The sequence below is a fragment of the Temnothorax nylanderi genome, unplaced genomic scaffold (assembly GCF_030848795.1).
Source record: "Temnothorax nylanderi isolate EJ_2023f unplaced genomic scaffold, tnyl_v1.0 TNYL_tig0717_pilon, whole genome shotgun sequence".
Lineage (NCBI taxonomy): Eukaryota > Metazoa > Arthropoda > Insecta > Hymenoptera > Formicidae > Temnothorax > Temnothorax nylanderi.
In genome coordinates, this window is record NW_027249779.1 from 57,064 (window position 1) to 76,893 (window position 19,830).

Genomic DNA, 19,830 nt, shown 5'->3' on the forward strand with positions numbered 1-19,830 from the left:
AGTAAAAATTTATCTGTATTGTCAGTTACAGCCTCGTACTTAATCGCAGCAAAATGATTTCGCTAGCTGCTTCTAGTTGCGCTTCGTTTGCCGCTTCCGCCATGTTCGGCGGGCAGAGCCATTTCGCAGCGAATCGCAATCGGCAAATAACGTGGACTACCATCTCTTTTTACATCGTCGGCATAATTTTGCTGCGATTACAAACGCGCGCCACGAACTCGATCGATTGCGAACGATCCCTATTTGGCCGCGCGCGATATTGCGGCTGCGACGAAGATAGTGCAGCCGTCTGGAAAAAAAAAAGAGAGCTCATCAGGATGGCCGATACAATTTGACGAATGCAGTATCTGCGACTGCATACGTATACGCGTGTCGAGTAAGCAAACGCAATTACGCAAATACATAAACGAAAGTTTATTGTTCTGCGCTCACGCATGGAGCAAATTAACCTCCGAACTGCAGTCTCATATTCGCGACGATTCGATAGTTTGTTATCGCATTCTAATCGTCCGGATACAACGAGCGATTCGCGAATGCAAATGACGGATATACGCGCAAAAAGTACACATTTCAGCGTGATTGGTCTCTCCCACTATTAATGGTCGAACGGCGGCGATCTAGTTACTGCTTGTTTTGTTTGTTGCGCGTTGAAGCACTTTATATCGACAGAAGCCGAAGAGAAACCGCGCGGTTTCCGTGGAAATTCTAGTAGTAGTTTCTGCTGTACTGTAATACGAGTAAGTCACTTGCTGCGCTCTATACTTGTGGCTAATAAAAGTTATATGTGCTTTTGTAATATAGCCATCTTCATGATCCTTACCAGATTATTCGCCATTTAATAATAATCAATATATCGCTGTCTATCTTCTTCTGCGCTAAAGAATTTGAACGCAAGCGACGCTTCTTGCATACCCGCATACCTGCGCCGATATTAAAAAATCGACATGCAGCACTCTTTCCAATGTAAGTATCGCAGTAGCACTTTATTGTATTACATATGCAAGCTTTAGCTCCATCGTCATTTAATTGTACTTATTCTATAAAATATATTTAATTTACTACTTTCTTATAGAGTGTTGGCACATAATTACATATTCTGTAGGAGATACGGATTTTATATGTGCTTACCTGAGCATTCTGCGTCTTTTTCGTACAACGTATACTAGTTTAATAAGTAGCCCCCGATTTGCGTGCTAAGTGCATTCCCCGGAGACCAATGTGAAAATCAAATTCGCGAACGAGGATATTTAAATGTCTGGAAAGGTTGCGATATATCTGCGGAAAGTGCGAATAAATAATCTATCTTTATCTTGATAGAATGTTTTAATTAAAAATGTTCATTACGATAATTAACAGAGTTACAGAAAAAACAGTAATTTGAGATCTGGGAACAAAATGGTAAAATAAACGAATTGGAAGAGTAATTTAATGAACAAAGTTTAAAAAGATTAAACTTTCAGATTAATCTCTTCAATTTCATTCAGTTATTATTATATCTCAAGCTGATAAAAAAATTTAAGTGCATTGAAAAATGGGCTCAGGGATTTTTAAAAATTAGGATAAAAGAGGAAGTTGGGTCAATTTTGCTCGAAGCGATTTTGATTTGCACAGATTTTGGGCTCGATACTTTCTGGGAATGCATCAATTGCTCCAAATGGGAAGTCATCTGTACCTATTTGCCTGGTTAAACTGTCACCTCGACAAAACTCGATATAGACACTTACTACTAGCGCATGCGAACACGGTGTACTTGAAACGCAAAGCTTCATAGAAGAATGCACGAGAGAGCGTACTCGTTCGAAGGATTCGCTGCCCGTGGCTATTTTATTAACCGGGGGTCAGCCACGGTTTTTAGACATTATGTATAGTTTAATATACTATGCAGTGCTATATATACCTATTCATTCGTTTGCAGCGCAAGAATTGAATCGGCGTACGCGTGCGACTTCTAACGACAGGCTCTGTACGAGACGAATGTGTACCAGCCAAATACATATATGTACCACACGTATATATATACATACACACACGCCACCGCCGGTGCATGTTGAAGCGCGATCGTTCATGGTCTCTCTTTCAACTTTCTGTTTCATGCTTGCCCTCGCCTGGATACCCACCGCACGCGTCTTTCAACCGAAAATTCACCATGTGCATACCGTTTGATCCACTACCCCTGCCGACGCTTTCATCCCGACCCGACCGATGCAATCCCCGACGTCCTGTGTGATGGCCTATGTGGCGCCGATCCAATCCTCTAATTGATGAATCCTGAAACACCCACGATCCATACGATGGCTCCCATTCACGATCCTCGCCTCGCCTCGATCGAATTACACTCATGTGGCGATTGTGTGACAACTCTCCCGCTCGTATGTCGAAAATCTTTGCGACAAAAAAATATCAACACGCCACATTATTAATCAATATTTAAAAACAAACGTTCGTTATCGTCTATCCGTAAATTTATCTCCTGCGTCGCACGATAAACGACAAATATGTAATAATAACACGCGTACGCACGGATCGTCAATATCGTTGGTCGCACGCCACTTAAAACTCGATGCAAAATCGTCAATCATTTTTTTCGCGTTCGTTAACCAATCATGGACGAAACTATGGTGATGGGTTGTCGGTACTTTTCCCTCTTCCCTCTTCTCCTTTTTTTTTGTTTCTCACAATCGCCGATCTCGTTTCGTTCGTTGGTGGCCACGCTGAATCGTTTGATAAATATTTGGCAAACGAATGAACGAAATAAAACGATATACGGATTCGAACATTGTCGCGCGATTCGAAAATGGCGGCCCGCGATAATAAAACAAAAAATAAACGATATGATAATACCGATTATACACATATAATATATATGCATATGATGTATATACTCGTGGATGGGTGGCGGCGACCTGACACATGCGTTCTTGTTCTCCGCTTTATCACGCGCTTCGGTCCGACTGGTTGATTGATTTTTCCCGATTTTGCCTCTATTTGATCGTGCATACTTCTACATATGTAATCTTCCATTTTCAATATATATATATTTACACACACACACACACACACACACACACACACACACACACACACACACACACACACACACACACACACACACACACACACACACACACACACACACACACACACACACACACACATATACACATATACACATATGTTATACTATACTATTTATAATGAACATATACGTATGTTCTTGAAACGCTGGCTTGGTATGTGTGCACTGCCGCCGCATTATTTCGATGCCCGCCCATCAAATCTCGATGCCCCCGTGGACAAAATCGGAATTAATGTCTGTGCGGCACACCCCGGTACATGCATCCGTCGTTCATCGAATTTAAAATGGGTATAATATTGCGCGCTCGAATACACACATACCGTTCGCGCGCTCCATAACACGCGTGGCAACCAACGCTCGGAAATTCCCTCCTCGTTTGCACGACCATGCGTGTAAAACGAACTTGAAAAAAAAAAAAATAAATAAACGACGGGCGCGACGACAAGTTGACGATTTACACTTTCGTTTTCTGTAATTTACGCTTTCATTTTTCTCGCGCTTTTTCACTCGTTACTCGCGTACCGGCGCGGCGCGGCGCCGCGTTTATCGGGACGACGAACGGCTGCGACTGCAATTTAACCGACGACTTATCATGTTCCTTCGTGGAGTGCTTAATTAAAAAAAAATAATAACAATAATAACAATGACGCAAAATTAAATAAATGACACGCATAAAAAAAATTTTGGAACTGAACGATAAAACGAATTCGATCTCACTGTCGTACATGTACCTGGATGCTCCGAGGACACGCTCCACGCGTGTCTCCTTTGATCTGGTGCCTTCTCCACCGAATTCAACCAACTGTGGTAATGAACGACCACCAAAAAAAAAAAACTACCGATACTTGAAAAAAAAAATACTGTACGAACACTGCCTCGTTTGCTGCATGTGGATCGCCTTAGCAGCCTTAGCCACTGTCGGGGCCCAAATGGTCCCCCAAAACGCTCACTGTGTCGTCTACACAGACAGCTGCGGACAGGTAGACTCATTATTGTAACCAGTTTTTTATCCGGTCTCGAATTTGCATCACAAGCGCCGTTCGGGTAACCGGGTGAGAGAAGTTTTAGCGTGCATGCGTATCGCCATGCTGGCCCTTCTGCTCGGCATGCGATTCCCTGAAGATCGCAGTAGCGAGAAGCCACGACTATTTTCACTAATCGAACTTCAGGGAATCCGTACGTTATTACCTTCATTGTTGCATTGTTCTGCGCAACATTGCGCGAATGATGAATCTTGTACATGTTACAAAACGTTCGTCTCTTTCTTATCTCTATAGATCGATCCCGCGGAATAATCTTTGGATTTTAAAAGTTGGAAATTCCGTGGCGCGCTTTGATGCAAGTTCGAACTTTAATTGCTGCTAACCTTCAAGGTTAACGAGGGAAAAGGATGTTATCCTCGGATATCGCTCGATGAATGGAACAAGCTTTCTTCTTTACTCGTGCGCTGTTTAGGCAGCAGGGAAATTGACGTTTACTTCTCTGTCCGAAGAGCGAAACGTTGTATAATCCGCATCTCTCGGTAACCTTGGCTAACACGTAGCTTTTGGGGGCATCTCCCTCACGACTGCTCACCGCAACTATAACTGCGAATAACCACTGCCTTATCTGGTGTTTGTCTATTATTATTATACCTATAATTATTATGCTATTTCGAAAGCGTTGTCGTCACCTTCGCCCCCCTTTGCCCCCACCTCCCCCCCCCACACACATATATATATATATATATATACACAGTAAACAGACATACACACCCACACTTATACAACGTGCACACACGAATAAACCTGTTCACGAAGAAAGAGATGCACGCTTCTTATACAGTAATTAGTATGATTAGTACTTTTGCCATTAAACGGTTTGCCATGTATCTATATATATTATATACATATACATATTATTATATATCTATCATGCCATTGTCTTGAACCGCTTGTCTGATTAACGTTGCGCGTTATTTGTGGATGAGGATATTGTCGGGATGTCTTTTAAACATTTCTTTGTATTCGTTACGACTGAATCTAATGCTACGTCTGAGAGCAACTTTCATCCTTGTACGCTTCAATATCTATTTGTTTATTTTTTTCTCTCGCAGTGCATCTTACCGCAAGTAGCAATTACGATACGGACAGCTGTTACGAGTGTCGAGCGTGTATACTGCATGCTCATTAATATTACAATACTAAGAGAGCGCGTATCGAGAAACCGGAGGGCATGAAATACATTTCTGAGTTCTGCGTAAACTTGTCTTCGATAATATATGTGGAAATAATCTCTCTTGCTACAATAATTCTTGTTAATCACAATTTTTCTAAATCGCTTACAATTAGTATAGTTGGATGATTTTTATTTCGGAGATAGTAAGTCTATCTGTTTCTGTTATAGAAATACCTAAATTTCTCCCAAGAAGATGTTAAGTTATAAATCTATTAAGAATTAAATTTCAAATTCTCTGATAATGGATTTTTTACATAAACATATAGATCGCATTATACGTACTCTGTAAATTATTTTTTATAGTATGAGATATAATAATTAAATTAATAAAATTATAAAATAATTATATATATATATACATATATCACACCTTTTTGAATCAAGAGAGTTTTAAAAAGTGTTTTAATTTAGTTTTAATATCAAGTATTTTTATTGTTTTCGAGTTAAAAAGTGTGCAACTAAGCCAATCACGTTAAACGAAAGTTTTAGCAATTATTCGATCTATATCTTTTTTGGAACAGTGCAGTTATGATAACTCGTATCCTCTGGTTGGTATCGCATGCATCGCGTTGACATACACACGAAATTCGTAATATTTATCATAATTTCCGAATTTAAATGTGCGCGTCCACGAGTTTGTCGAATAATTATTCGAAATACTAAAATATCTCGAATTCTCTGAAGAAGTCGATTATTTCGCCGGAGCTGTCCACATTTTCATTGGGCAATGACAATGGCGTGATTTACGACGTGTAGATTCAAAGAGCTGTAGAAGAGCCGGCTTTCGCGACGGAACATTGACGCATAACACTGTTCTTCCATTTAGGACGTTTATGAGTAACGCATTTGTGCTCTTGCTTTCCGAATTAGCATATAGCTGCGAAAGATAATGTTATCCTTGCCAAAAAGTCGAAGCGAACTGACGTGAACAGAATTCGAGTAATTTTAAAGGACAGATATCTGCCTCCGATGATCGATCTCGAAGATCAATTTGAGAGTTGAGATCTTTGTCACTGATTTAGAGCAAAAATACACGCAGCTTTCAGTTGGACCGCTCATTTCCGCTTACTTGGTCAAAGAACGTGTCTCTTACGCTTGCACACTGATTGCTTTCGACGCAATTAACTGCCGTGAGGCACAGAATATAGTATACATGGGCATGGAATAAAGAAGCGCGTGCGAAGCTTTTACGTCCGAACCGTTATTCGAAACCAATGATCATTTCCATTTTGACAAGGCTTTCCCCGCGCACGGAAAACGATCGGATCTACCGATCGCTGCGCATCTATCTCGAATATATAGTTTCTTACCCATATTTTTGGCTAGCTCTGTCGTTATGGTTGCGGAGTCGCAGTTGACATAGTGTGTTGAACTTATTTGCAGTAGAATATTATTAATTTGACGGCTTACGACATCCCACATCCATATTATACGATATTGCCGATATAATTGCTGATTATCCAATTCTTCCCCCCACCCCCCGCCCCTTCTCCCCCTCTCGCCACTGCGGCCACTCTAAATCACTTTGGTTCGCTGGCGTGGATCATTTGCAGGACTCTTTTCTTCCGTAGCTTCAGTAGTGAGTGGATGTGTGTGTTTCGATCCCATAATTCACGCACGCGAACCAAAGTCGACGGTGAGCTGGCTTTTGGCAGCACATTAACGCTTGGGTGATGACATTATATTATCATCGCTGATACACGACCGCTCGTCGTCACCTCCGTCGTCGTCGCGAGATTCGATCATTTAATCACACTTGGTACGATCGACGTTTCGAGTAACACCGATGATCACCCAAGCAACGATACCCCCCTTCTCCCGGGCCATTATTTGCATGACCAGACTCTGTGTTCGTAGCGAGTTATCTCTTATGCAATTGCAAGAATTGTTTATTATAATTATATAATGGTTAATATTATGGTTAAACCACTTATTACTAGCGTTATCATTACGATTATTATTATACTGTTGCTATTAATGCTATTATGACTGTTATAATTCTTATTACTGTTATGTTTAAGATTTCTTTATAACTTTCGTTAACTTCCTTCTTATTATTATTATGATTATTACGAGTGCGCAGGATAATCTTTTGCCGAGATTGTCGAGAGTTACACGACAAAATAAGTTATTAGCGTTTACATTTTTCGTGATACATTTTCATATATTTTGCACGCTTCTATGGTGAGCCTATGGTATACTTTCGCGCGATTATACTTCGTTTCTCTTTAATAATTTTTTTGTTTAAATTTATTTTTTCATATATATCTGTCTGGTAGGTTGTTAATGCTTTGATCTAACGTTTTTGCTAACACGAAAACCGTACTCTGGAATTTGATGTTTAATCTATTTGCTGCATATTTGTCTCCTATATATATTTCGGATATACGAATAATTCTTCTAGATACGAGTGTACGTGTGTGTTTCCGTGTGTGTGTGTACATATAATATGCATACATCTTTTGCCGATGGGTTAATAAAAGGAACGGGTAGTAGCTGTGTAGCTGGGTGGAGTTTCCGCTTCACTTGGGTTCACTTTAATCGTATTCTTTCGATAGCCAATGTTCTATAATTCGCATTTATGTCTTTCTCTCTTCCATTTGCCATTTGTTAAATGTGGAATTATATTCGCGCTCGCGAAAAATATTGCTCGCTTACGATTCGAGAAACAACTTCAACACGGAACATTTTCTTGTCTCCGCTAGATATATCTATGCCTATATATGGTGCGTTTTAGCGGTATACGCAGTCGCGTAGTATGTGCATACATATTATATATATACATACACACATTTATATATGTAATTATCGCTCTTATCTCGCGCAAACCGGGTTTATATTATGTCGATGTCCAGCATCGTTTTCGATCGGAAACGAGTGACGAAGAGAGGAGGAAAAAGAGAGCGAGGCGCAGAGAATTTCGTACATTCCTGCCAGATCTTTCTGTTGTTTTCCCATATTTTGTTAACACTAAAATTTCAGTCTAGTCATTATGCCTGAATGGCCCGCCGAGAAGAGGGCTTCCAACAAACCTGATTCGCAAATTCTGTACAATGTTCATCAGCATAGGATACGTACATTGCGAAGTAATCACGCATGAAAGTGCAGTCGAGTGTATCGCGACCGAAAATTAATATTCGAACGTGACAATTACTATATGCTGAATATTTTAATTGAATCACAGACTTTTAATTTTCCCGAATTTTCGATGAAATTTGCGAATCAAATATCCTTGTTTCTAGGCGCGCTCCCTACATACATTGTACCCGGAATATCATGATTAGCGTAACGAAAGTGTCTCTCTCACACACACACATACAGACACACACAATCGGCACGCGTTATAAACATAATACGAATGCCCTTAATTTTAGCCCAAATCAAGCCAATTTTGCAAATCCCGGCAAACCGTTAATGTATCCATTCGGTAGAGTTAACACGATTAGATGCAAGACTCTGTTGCAGTCGATTAGAATTATTTTAATTTTACCACCACAATATATACATACCATAATAGGAAATGTCCTGTTTGAAACAAAAGTTCTACTGCAAATTTATCACTTAATTCGTATGTGCGAATACTCGGCGGTCGTCTTTTGCTTCGTCCTTCACTTTTAAATAATCGATCACGACGCGAGAAAAGTGTCGCTTGAGAAATTATCGTCTCGAATATCAATTCGACCGCGCTGATTATTCGTACATTGGTAGCAATTAATTAATATCCATATACGAACGGATCTTCTAGAGCATGTAATAAACCATGAATATGCTCTAACACTGAAGAATCTGAAGTGTATGGTTGTGCGAGAGATCTCGGTGATCGTAGGAATGCTTAGAAATGTACCAAGACACCCGATTTTTTTAATTAATATATAAATGGAAAAACGTGTATCGATATGCTAAGTTTAAAATAAGAAAAAGGAAGAAGAATAATGGATACTTTATAGTTCCTTGCAGATCAATTAATATATTTTATTGGTATTTTTGGTTTATCGACAATACCAATGAGTACGCAAAGTACACGAAAACAATATTTAGTGAAAATTATTGAACGGCGCGCTGATGTTTATTCTGACGTTTATTCCTCACTTATCTAATGATTATAAGATTGCCTTGCATGTATAAATTAATTTTGTGATTAACGAGTATGAGAATAAATGTATAATATTACTATAGCATATTATATTTCAAATCCATTTCGATACTGTGAGATGGATTAAATTATCGGGTATTGGTATTTCGAGCAATCCTAAATGGGAGAGAGAATGAGAGAGGATGAGTGAGAAAGAGAGAAAGAACATGCGTGAGTGACTCTTGCAGGAACACACGTGTGTGTATGTGTGTGTGAAGTATCATAAGTTCCTTTTTTTTTTTTTTTTGCAAATCGCTCACCGTTTGCCGATCTCATCCGCTATAAGAGTATCTGGCACATTTTCTTTCAGTTACTGGACACCCTCCCGGTGTGCCAAGATTTTAATCGACAAGTGTGCAACCGTCCCGCCTGCAAGTTTATTCATCTTAGTGACGGTGAGTTATATTCGTTATTGGGGAAGTACTGATCATGCATAATTCAATTCAAAATAAGTGCCATCAGTTTGCGTGAAGTGATGGAGACTATCGTGGGAGGAAAAAAATGTTCCATGTTTAAATCATAATTTTAAGATACAAACGCGTATCTTTCATTGTGATATTTTACAAGAATACATTGATGTTGTCGCGTTTAATTATGTATTTTTCTCGGATATATTTAATTAAAAATGATTCATCTTTGACATTGGATTATATGTTGAATTCACTTTGTGTGTTTTTATATCTTTTTACCTCTCTTTGCTTTTATACATTTCACTGACCGAGAGATTAATATTAAAAAGTTAAAATGTGAAATCATACGATAACGTTTGTTACTAAATGTGCAGTAAGAATACGAGTTAATATCTCGTATAGGGAACCCTTGACTCGTTCAATTGACATTCATCGAGCGAATTGGCGATTTTCAAATTTCTCTTCGGTCACACAGATTGATATCAGTAACGAGATTTCCCGGTGAAATCGACAGTTTCGGTAAAGTAAGCGTCGAGCGACGGCAGAAATTCGGCTATTGAAATTCCTGCGCGACAGAACTATCTCCCGCAAGCAGCGAGTCTAGCGGATTATGGCCTTGTCCTTCGTTCGCCGATCCACACGATTCCACACGAATTTGCCAATCTTGCGTGCGGGACGCGTTGCAATTACGAACAATAAATCATTCGCGGTTTCATCGCTTGTGAAAAGAGCTCGATTGTCGTTCCACGCTTTTATTTTATAATACTTCGGCTCTGCGACGCGACGTCGCGTCGTCAACGTTGGCGGTGTCGATCGCCTTCATTATCCTCCGCATTATTATATGCCGTCGTTATAGCTATGGTTCGCTTTCACGTTTAGCACGCGAATGATTTTTGCGGATGTAATGAGAATCTCCCTTTTATCAAGCTGCTGTGTCAATTAGATCCTATTCGTGATAATGAGCCAACGTTACTCAAGATGTGAACGAGAAAGCGCTCCTCTCAGTTCCTCCAAACAATTAGCGATACTTTTTGCACAATCAATTGCGGACAATATGTACACTTGAATAACGAGCGTTATTTCTATCGTTGGAAATTTACATGAATTCCTTTGCAATCAAGGTCCGCGGCGTTTTTTAAAGCTTTTTTCTGGACATTAAATAGTTTGTACCGTCATTTATCTAAATTAAATAGTTTGTACATTTAAATATGTTTATGTAACGTTTCTTAAATAATAATGCTTATAATTCTTATAATTCTTATAATTCTTATAATTCTTATAATTTGGACAATAGAGCTTATTCTCAGACAACACGCATTGTCATTGTGCAACGGGACATTGTGTTCACTCTGGGTTGGTTCTACGGGTTTAATTGGTGGATACATTTTGATTTTCACATTTGCAACTCAAGAACTATGGATACCTCGAATCTTGGAACATTATTTTTGAACACTATAGTCTCTGAGAACGGAAGGAAGCGGACTGTTTTCGTATTAATTATAATAATTATATATGCGAAATCGACTGATCTGAATTCTCTGTGTAAATTTTCAGAAAACGTGGAGGTGATTGAAAACCGCGTAACAGTGTGCAGGGACGCAGTGAAGGGCGCGTGCATGCGACCTCAGTGTAAATATTACCACATACCGGTCGCGTTGCCGCCGGCGCCTCTGATGGCGATCGCATCGTCTGCCTCGCCTTAGGGTTGCTCTCGCCAGCGGCTAACGCGCTGGGACCGCGCGGGGAAACGAGGAAGAAGACTCGATAAGCTTGCGCGAACACGCATCTCCGTACACGCCGGGATTGTGCATCGAAGCGGCATCGGTAGCGACGGCGACGAACAAAGCGAGCGAAAAGAAATGGAGGCGCTGAACGAGGAACGTCGTCGTTCTTGTCGTCGATTCGATTTACCTTCAACAACACGTCGATATTCCTCCGCGACACTCCTCTCCGATGTACATGCTTATAATGCACACGCACGAATGTGCGAACGCACGTTCAGGTGACAGGGGGGAAAATAGCGCGCGCGCGCGCGCGCGGCAGGAAGAATGAGGGTAGGGAAACGGTGCCGAAGAGGTTTTCTGTATTCGGCATTCGAAGTTGGAACGGGGAAGGAAGAAAACGTGTAAGGCCGAAAATTCTCCTTGCATTTACATGTTACGATGTAAGCGAGGTTGCTGAAAGAGAAGACTGAAACCGAGGAAAGATGCGACGGGTGATCACCCAGACAACACGCATGTCCCAAATCGAGACATTTGACGTCTTAAAGATATCATTAAGGTGATGCTGGAGCCGTCTGTTTTACCGGCATTTTTTGTCGGAACGTAGCGTCGTATTAATTTGACAGAATTAAAAATCCTTCTCCAGAATTGCAGTACATACATTAATGATTCAGGGGAACTCCGATTTTATATGGAAAACGAGAAAAAATTACGAAAGTACAGATTTCCTTATCCTACTTTTATCCCAATATGGCGTCTCGAGTTGCGGCGAGCTGTCAGCTCGTCACAAGATGTATTTCATATAAGAGATATACCATTAGTACGAACGCGAAAACAAGTTCCCCTGAATTGCACAACAAGAAAAACATCGATAAACCCCCCAAATCAAGATTTGGAAGCGTAATATAAAAGTATGATATCGATGTGTATCGTGCGTATGTATGCGTGCAATGTAGCGTGCTATCCTTGTCTATATTTTTGTCTATACAAGGACAGATATAGTCGATAACATAGAAAATGGTAATTTTGTCGGTTATACAGACGGCTCCAGCATCCCCTTAAGACGTCTTTAAGACGTCTTGTGATATAACGTCTTTAAGACGTTGGCCATATGTTCCGATTTGGGACATTGGTCGCGTTCAGCAAACCAAGCCGCTCAGTAGCAGTCGAACGTGATTGACTCTTACTTTTGGAACCAACCAATCAACGCAGAGTATTGATAAGACGAACTCAACAGTTGTGCAACAGTTGTGTCTGCTGAACGCGCCCATTGTGTTCACTGAGCGGATCGGTGATCCGGATCGTGAAGGTTGAAAGACCGAGCAATTTGGTAAATCGTTGCGTCGTCCTGGAGGATTCGTCGAAAGTATTCGTTACAATCACACGCGAACTAGTGAGCAAAGTCTTCCTTAATGTCGTCTCTTTTTTTTCCTTTCGATTTATATTCGGCTTCCCATGCGTCGTGTAGAGGCAAAACTCGAGACGGTTTCAGAATAACCCGTAAAACCGGTGCTGCTATGTTTCAACTTTCACGATATCCTTTTTTTCGTTAACTCGCTTGCGAGGCCGGGTCTTTCGGTTCGAGTGTAAAGCATCGATGGGAAAACAATGACAACGCTTTGTCCCAGTGGGTAAACATCAAACTTGAATAGATCGGGACCCATTCTTCTCGCGATCGAGCGGGTTAGCGAACAATGACCCCCGCGGCTCAGCATCAAGTTTCTACGACTTCTGCGTTGGCGTGGCGAAGTCGCGCTCCTTTCTCGGTCTTCATCAGTAATCGATAAATGGCAGTTTCCTCGAGGGTAGCAAAATATAGCTGAAGAAATAATTTTTATTCTAGAATCCTGCTTTTATCATATTGATATTTCGAATACAATTATTTTTATCTTACGATCGAAAAGCGAAAGAAATAATGCGTCATATATAAAGTGCGGTATAAGGCACAATTTTTTATATTTCTTTTTCGTCACAGACTGAAATAATTGCTTCATTTTTTTAAAGATAATGAGCGGAATATTTATGATAGACTTTATATTTCCCGTGCTCGAGAACGTCGCGTTCTCCTGTGCCTACTATTTTCTTCCTTTTCCTGATTTGCCGCATGTACGCAGTGTCTTCTTTCGCCGTGACGTGTGATGCACGTTCACGCAAGGCAAGACATACTCGTAAGAAAATACGGAGAGAGTTCATCTCGAAATATTGTTCTATAAAGGCATATTAATATTATACATATAATTATATAATTATATATTTACGCCAGATTCCGGCGTAAGAGAGAAATCGTAACCTTATCACATAAGTAGACTAGCTAGAGGCCGCGAATCCACGCGATGAAACAAATGACCGAAGAACACTGATCTTGAGGAGAGGAGAGAAACGTATATAATACAAAATATGACGACGATAAATATCACCAAGATGATGAGAGAATTTACACGAGATATGATATATAACGCGGCGAAAACGCATAACGAAGTTTTTTATACTCGTATATAACAAATCTCAATTATATTTTGTTTTTATGATAATAATGTAAACGCCTGTGTGTATATACGTACGAGAGAGGAGAGACATGTATATGTATGCATATGCGAGAGGGTGTAACGATTTCGCTCGAAGGGGCGTATAATAGTTATCGGCGGATTGATTGGCGGCAATTAGACGAGCGGGAGCGAAGTAATGGTCGGAAATGGAACGTCGGTACTTCAGAAACTGCGAAGCGATCAATTCTCTCGCGCGAGAGGAACTGGAAGCCTTAGGATGAGGTTTACGCTGGCTATTTGACTTTCGACCGTCTTACTTGATTCGCGAGAACCGAGTAAACGCCGAAAATCGCACATTCTATAGGCTGGTAAACACTAATTAATTATTACACTACGACAAATGTATATGACAAATTTATATGCATACGATAAGAAATTATATTTAATTAAAGATAGACTTCGAGGAGGAATTGGGAGTATAAAACAAGAGCGATCGCGAGAGAAGATATCGCGAGGTATTCTTGGTGCGAACGAAAGCTGCCGAGAGAGACGAGAGGATTTCGTTTTATATCTGCTCTTCGAAACAAATGAAAAAAAAAGAAACAATCGATCCGCTGGATCGCGTGTATAGGTTTACAGTGTTTACACGATTGATAGGGAATAAGTTTATACGTTGTTTCAGTCTTCGTAAATACGCGACCCTTCGTAAATACTTTAATTGTTATGTTAATATCCTTTAATCTAATAATTATTCATTTGCCGTGAAGGACCCCCCTCCATCGATCGAGTCTTTCGTCATTAAATGCATTCTTCATGATAACTCTTTCGTGCACGCTTAATTGCATCTTCGAAGCTATTCTCTACGATTACGCGTGTACTTTGCATATATACATAATACATATATATATTTCGCGTCTGCGAATCTCATTTCTTTTCACAGTTAAAAATTTAAACGATACATTCTCGCGTCCAGATAAATGAAAATATTCCGAACAATATTTTTTTACAAGGTATACATGTATATGTCGAATGTATGTGTCGAAAATATTATAATGTTAAGGCACGCTTACGGACCTAATTTCCGACCGAAAATGTCTCGTGGAATGGTTGCTCACTTGGTAGAATTTGCTTCCGAGAGACACTCTCAGAGCCTAATTTCCAAGTCTGTGATCAGCCTAAGACTTCAAAAAAATTTCACTACATATGCTAATATTTACAAATACCTACGTGGCAATGCTTGAAAGACATTTTACCGTCCAGGAGAGGCTTACACCAACTTTCCCGACCAACGACACGATATGATCTATCGAATATTCATACCGAAATATATTTACGAAATAAAAAATGCACTTTTGAACTAGTCATGATGATGGGACAGGATCCTTCACGAACTTCCCTTTTTGTACTATTAAATATATCATATTCTTTTTTTAAATTTAGTTAATGTATTAATCGTTTAATCGTTTTATCGAAATACTTTGACGATAGTATAATTATTTAAACGAAATTTAGGAATATAACAAAGTACTCTAACGACAAAATAAGTATAAGCCTACGGATATAAAGTAATAAATAAAAAATATTAAACGAGTGATTAAAGAGTTAAACAAGTAAATGTTCCTGTACAGCATTTAAGAATCAAAGGACACTCTTATCAAAGCAAAAAAGAAAAAACAGATTATACACCTTTGGTATTAGAAGGGAAAGATCCGAGGCTGCCAGTAGGCGCGAAATATAGCTGGAAGTTCAACTTTGTAAATTACTGGTGTACATAAAATAGTATTATTGCGTGAGAAGTAACTCTCGAGATTGTAGCGTAGACAGAATAAAAAAATACTGAGGATTCTAGGAACGTCATCGGTTTTCAAATCGTTCGTTAAACAAATCTATGGACGAGCGGAAAGGGCGTTTTATACGCGTGTTACAGTAATGCGTTTTATAACTTACATGTACTCCTTTGCGACGAATCGTTTTATAAATCTTAGCGTTGACCTTTTCTTTCTTTTATTAATATACTTTTTTCTCTCGACACTGTGATTCTAGTCATGTGTTCGAAATCATTTAATAATACTTTTCACTTGTAATAATACTGTTTCTTTTTAATATTCATGACAATTCGTGCATTCAGAATTTTTATTTACCTTCTCATCTTTAAAGTACCGTTGAGTATGCGATAGATACTACTGTAAACGTAACTCAAGGGGGATATACATGTAAATTCATCGAAACGAATGGGGAAAAATATAGGAACGAGTTCCTCCGTGCCCATACTTAGTATGTATATAGATTTAATTAGATACGCATAGGAAGAGAAAGAAAGAAAGAAAGAAAGAGAGCGAGAGATATATACATACGTTATATTATATAAAATTAAGTACAATAATCTATGAATGTCCATTTAAGTGATTCAATGACACCACGAAGAGGAGAGCGAAATATTTTCAATTGTGATTCTATTTAGAGTATACTCGATATTTTCTCTTAGAGACCCGAGGCCCGCACTCCTCGTCTTCGGGATATTTCTTCTTCTTTGGAATCGGTAAATCGCAACTAGATCAGTTTACTACGTCTTCGTACGGAGAGAGAGACACCAAGAGCAGGAACGATATTTCAGATTCGTCCCACTCGCTGCCAGCCGCTCAGCCTGTTTAGACGAGCAAAGTCCTTCGAGAAGTTATCGATAACTCCTCCTTTCGTGTCGTCTCGCGATGGTACGGTTCGTTAAAGCTCAGGTATGCCCTGATCCCGACGCGCTCGAGAAAACGAGAGAAACGACCGGGATGCCCTCGGCTTATTTTCGAACGGATTTTCCTCTCTAATCGCTAAACGATGAATTAGTTTTAGGTAAAACGAAAACGGTCACATACAGACAACGCATCTAAGAGCGCGAAATTAACGTCGGACAGTACTACCCGTCTTTCCCTTTAATACCAAAATCTCTAGTAAATACACGATATATGAACGAATATTATAATTAATAATATAATTATACGAACAAAATGAGGAAAAAAGATGGACAGAAAAAAAAAACGAAAGAAGGATCGAAGTGCTACTCCGACTTACGGACGCAAATACCACACGAGAGTCATTCTAAAAAGTGATAACTAAAACAATGAAAAGATAAAAAGACAATGAAAAACACGGTGAAAACGTTGTGACAAATCCACTGGAGTTTGAGCTTCCCAACTTGAGTCAAGGGTTTTAGCTGCTGCAGCAAGCAATCACAAAGCAAAACAATTATTTGTAATTAAGTAAAAAGTTTACCCGCGCGAGTTTGCTGCCGCCGCGTCCGACCGTCGCGCGTCGTTCGGCGTCGGCGAATCTCTTGCGACTCTTTTGCGTCACTCCGAGAGGAAACCGACGGGAATCGCATGCATCATTTCGGCATAGCGGCATGGAATTCGGCGGGTGATTTATATACGCTGCCGCTTGTATATCTATATATATATATAACAACAGAATGCTGCTTCGCATGGCCAACGATTGCCTGCTGGATCGCATGAGAAATCGCGATTACTCGGAGATAGAGGCTTGTCACATTGTCCGGACGTTAATTCTTAATTGGAGTTCTGTGCCGTTAGAAGATTAAGTGCGCAATACGCCGTTTCCGCAGGGAGCTAGTTGAGAATTAACGAAAATTGTTGCGGCGTTATTACGAAATCGGAGCAATTTTTCAAGCACGTTCGTGATGACGCGATGGCGCGTCTTTTTTTGCAATTTCTTCAGAGTCGCGTGAACAAAAATGACGAATGCTCGATTCTATTCTCATGCGCTCTATCGTTCGTTGGCCGGATATGCTCGTGTGTACCTACCTAGCTTCTTGCGCGCTACGCATTTTTAACTCTGCTAGGAACAATAAATGAAAATGAGAAGGAGAGGAGGACGAGAAAGAGAGAGGGCCTAGAGATTGGAGGAAGAGATAGAGAGAGAGAGAGAGAGAGAGAGAGAGAGAGAGAGAGAGAGAGAGAGAGAGAGAGAGAGAGAGAGAGAGAGAGAGAGAGAGAGAGAGAGAGAGAGAGAGAGAGAGAGAGAGAGAGAGAGAGAGAGGAGATAGAGAGAGAGAGAGAGAGAGAGAGAGAGAGAGAGAGAGAGAGAGAGAGAGAGAGAGGAGAGAGGAGAGAGAGAAGAGAGATGAGAGAGAGAGAGAGAGAGAGAGAGAGAGAGAGAGAGAGAGAGAGAGAGAGAGAGAGAGAGAGAGAGAGAGAGAGAGAGAGAGAGAGAGAGAGAGAGAGAGAGAGAGAGAGAGGAGGAGAGAGAGAGAGAGAGAGGAAATGGAACGGATGAAGCGCGAAACGTGTTTTTACTCTGCAGAGAAACCAGTCAGCGCCCCGACTTATGGTCGCGATAGTCCGATAGTCGCGATTATTTCGAATGAAATGGGGAAACAAACGCGAGCGTTTAAGCGATTAATCCGCTTAATCAGATTGTCCGTCGACGATTGTGCCGGCTGCATGTTCGAAATTACCTGCACGAAATCCCGACAAGACTTATGGAGGTATTATTCGTAAATTCGATCGATTATCGTGCATATAGAGAAAATATTGAAGCGGAACAAAATAATATTTTCTTTAAACATTTGTTCCGATATAACAGATATAATGTTTAGAAGAAAGATCAAATCAGGAAAAACAAATTGTTTTTATACATAAGCTTATTTTTTTCTCTCTTGTCTGGTAAATGATAGAGATATTTGGAAAAAAATGTCATGGCAAAAAAATATAAAAATATTTTATTTGATGTATTAAATAAGTGAATTAAAGGAAAATCGAGAAATGTAAAAGAGAAAAGTAAGACATGATTAATCGCTATTAGATAGCGAAAATTTTCATACTTCACAAAATAAAATTTTATTGAAAGTTCGCTCGCTTTTGAAAAATTTATTAATGAAAAGTAATACTTAGTGTCAATAAATACACCAATAAATATGAACGAGTAATGAAGCAATGTCGATATTATTAGGTAGATAAATGAAAAGTGTAAAATTGAGAGTCGTCAAATTTATTAAATAACTTTTATGCCATATATGTACAATTTTTTAAAGTTAATTCAAGACAAGATAATAATAAAATGTAAAATATTATATATTGCTTTTATTATATTTATGGAAATTATAAAATAGAATTAAAATAGATAATTAACATAATATTATTTGTGTATTGAATTTTAATTGTGAGTTAATATTTTAAATTTATATTTAAATTTATGATGAAAACTCCATGAAAAAACCTGTTTTTTATCTATACATTTTTCCATTTACTTTTTAGCAAAGTTACATATTAAAATTATATTTATTATCAGCTATATGTGCATACATTTTCAATTTTTATTCTGCAGTAAATCATAAATCGATCGTGACATAATGATATTTATAAATAGAAGCGAGCAATCTCCTTACTTGCATAATTCGATCATTTGGTAATAGTATGAATACGGAAATATAAAGAGTGTCATGAGACAGCATTATGACTGCTGCTGGGTTTTTCTGCAGAAACGTTTTGACTTCGCGTGTAGATTGCTTTCTTTGTTGATACGTGACGATTCGCACATAACGAGAGGTCATGTAAACTAGAGTCCCTCTAATAAGAGTCGCGACACGTAGCAGCAACTTTTGATTGGTTCGCATTTTCGGCAAAAGTACGTGAAACAGAAAGAGAAAGAGATATAAGAGAGAAAGAGAAAGCGATATACAAGTAACATACATTCATATCGCTTTCTCTTTCTCTCTTATTTTGCCGAAACTCAAGATGTCGCGACTCTTATTAGAGGGACTCTAATGTAAACTAAGAAA

The 19,830-nt window shown here is 39.3% G+C and overlaps 1 protein-coding gene and 1 long non-coding RNA gene across 2 annotated transcripts; one reads left to right on the forward strand and one right to left on the reverse strand.

Annotated features, from left to right (window-relative positions):
• Window positions 1–163: 163 nt before the first annotated feature.
• LOC139784976 (uncharacterized) lies at window positions 164–4,622 on the reverse strand. Its single transcript, XR_011721740.1, has 4 exons — window positions 4,443–4,622; window positions 3,947–4,046; window positions 2,157–2,382; window positions 164–289 (listed from the first exon to the last, which is right to left on the reverse strand). It is a non-coding gene; the product is annotated as an uncharacterized lncRNA (long non-coding RNA).
• LOC139784975 (uncharacterized) lies at window positions 2,376–16,165 on the forward strand. Its single transcript, XM_071724152.1, has 3 exons — window positions 2,376–4,056; window positions 9,736–9,820; window positions 11,390–16,165. Exons 1-3 carry the CDS (start codon window positions 3,739–3,741, stop codon window positions 11,536–11,538), a joined length of 552 nt encoding a protein of 183 aa, XP_071580253.1. The 5' UTR covers window positions 2,376–3,738; the 3' UTR covers window positions 11,539–16,165.
• Window positions 16,166–19,830: the final 3,665 nt, after the last annotated feature.

Coding starts and splice junctions, on each gene's coding strand:
- LOC139784975 (XM_071724152.1), top strand. CDS start 3,739: ATGACACGCATAAAAAAAATTTTGGAACTGAACGATAAAACGAATTCG. Junction 4,057..9,735: donor ACACAGACAGCTGCGGACAG/GTAGACTCATTA, acceptor ATTTTCTTTCAG/TTACTGGACACCCTCCCGGT. Junction 9,821..11,389: donor GTTTATTCATCTTAGTGACG/GTGAGTTATATT, acceptor GTAAATTTTCAG/AAAACGTGGAGGTGATTGAA.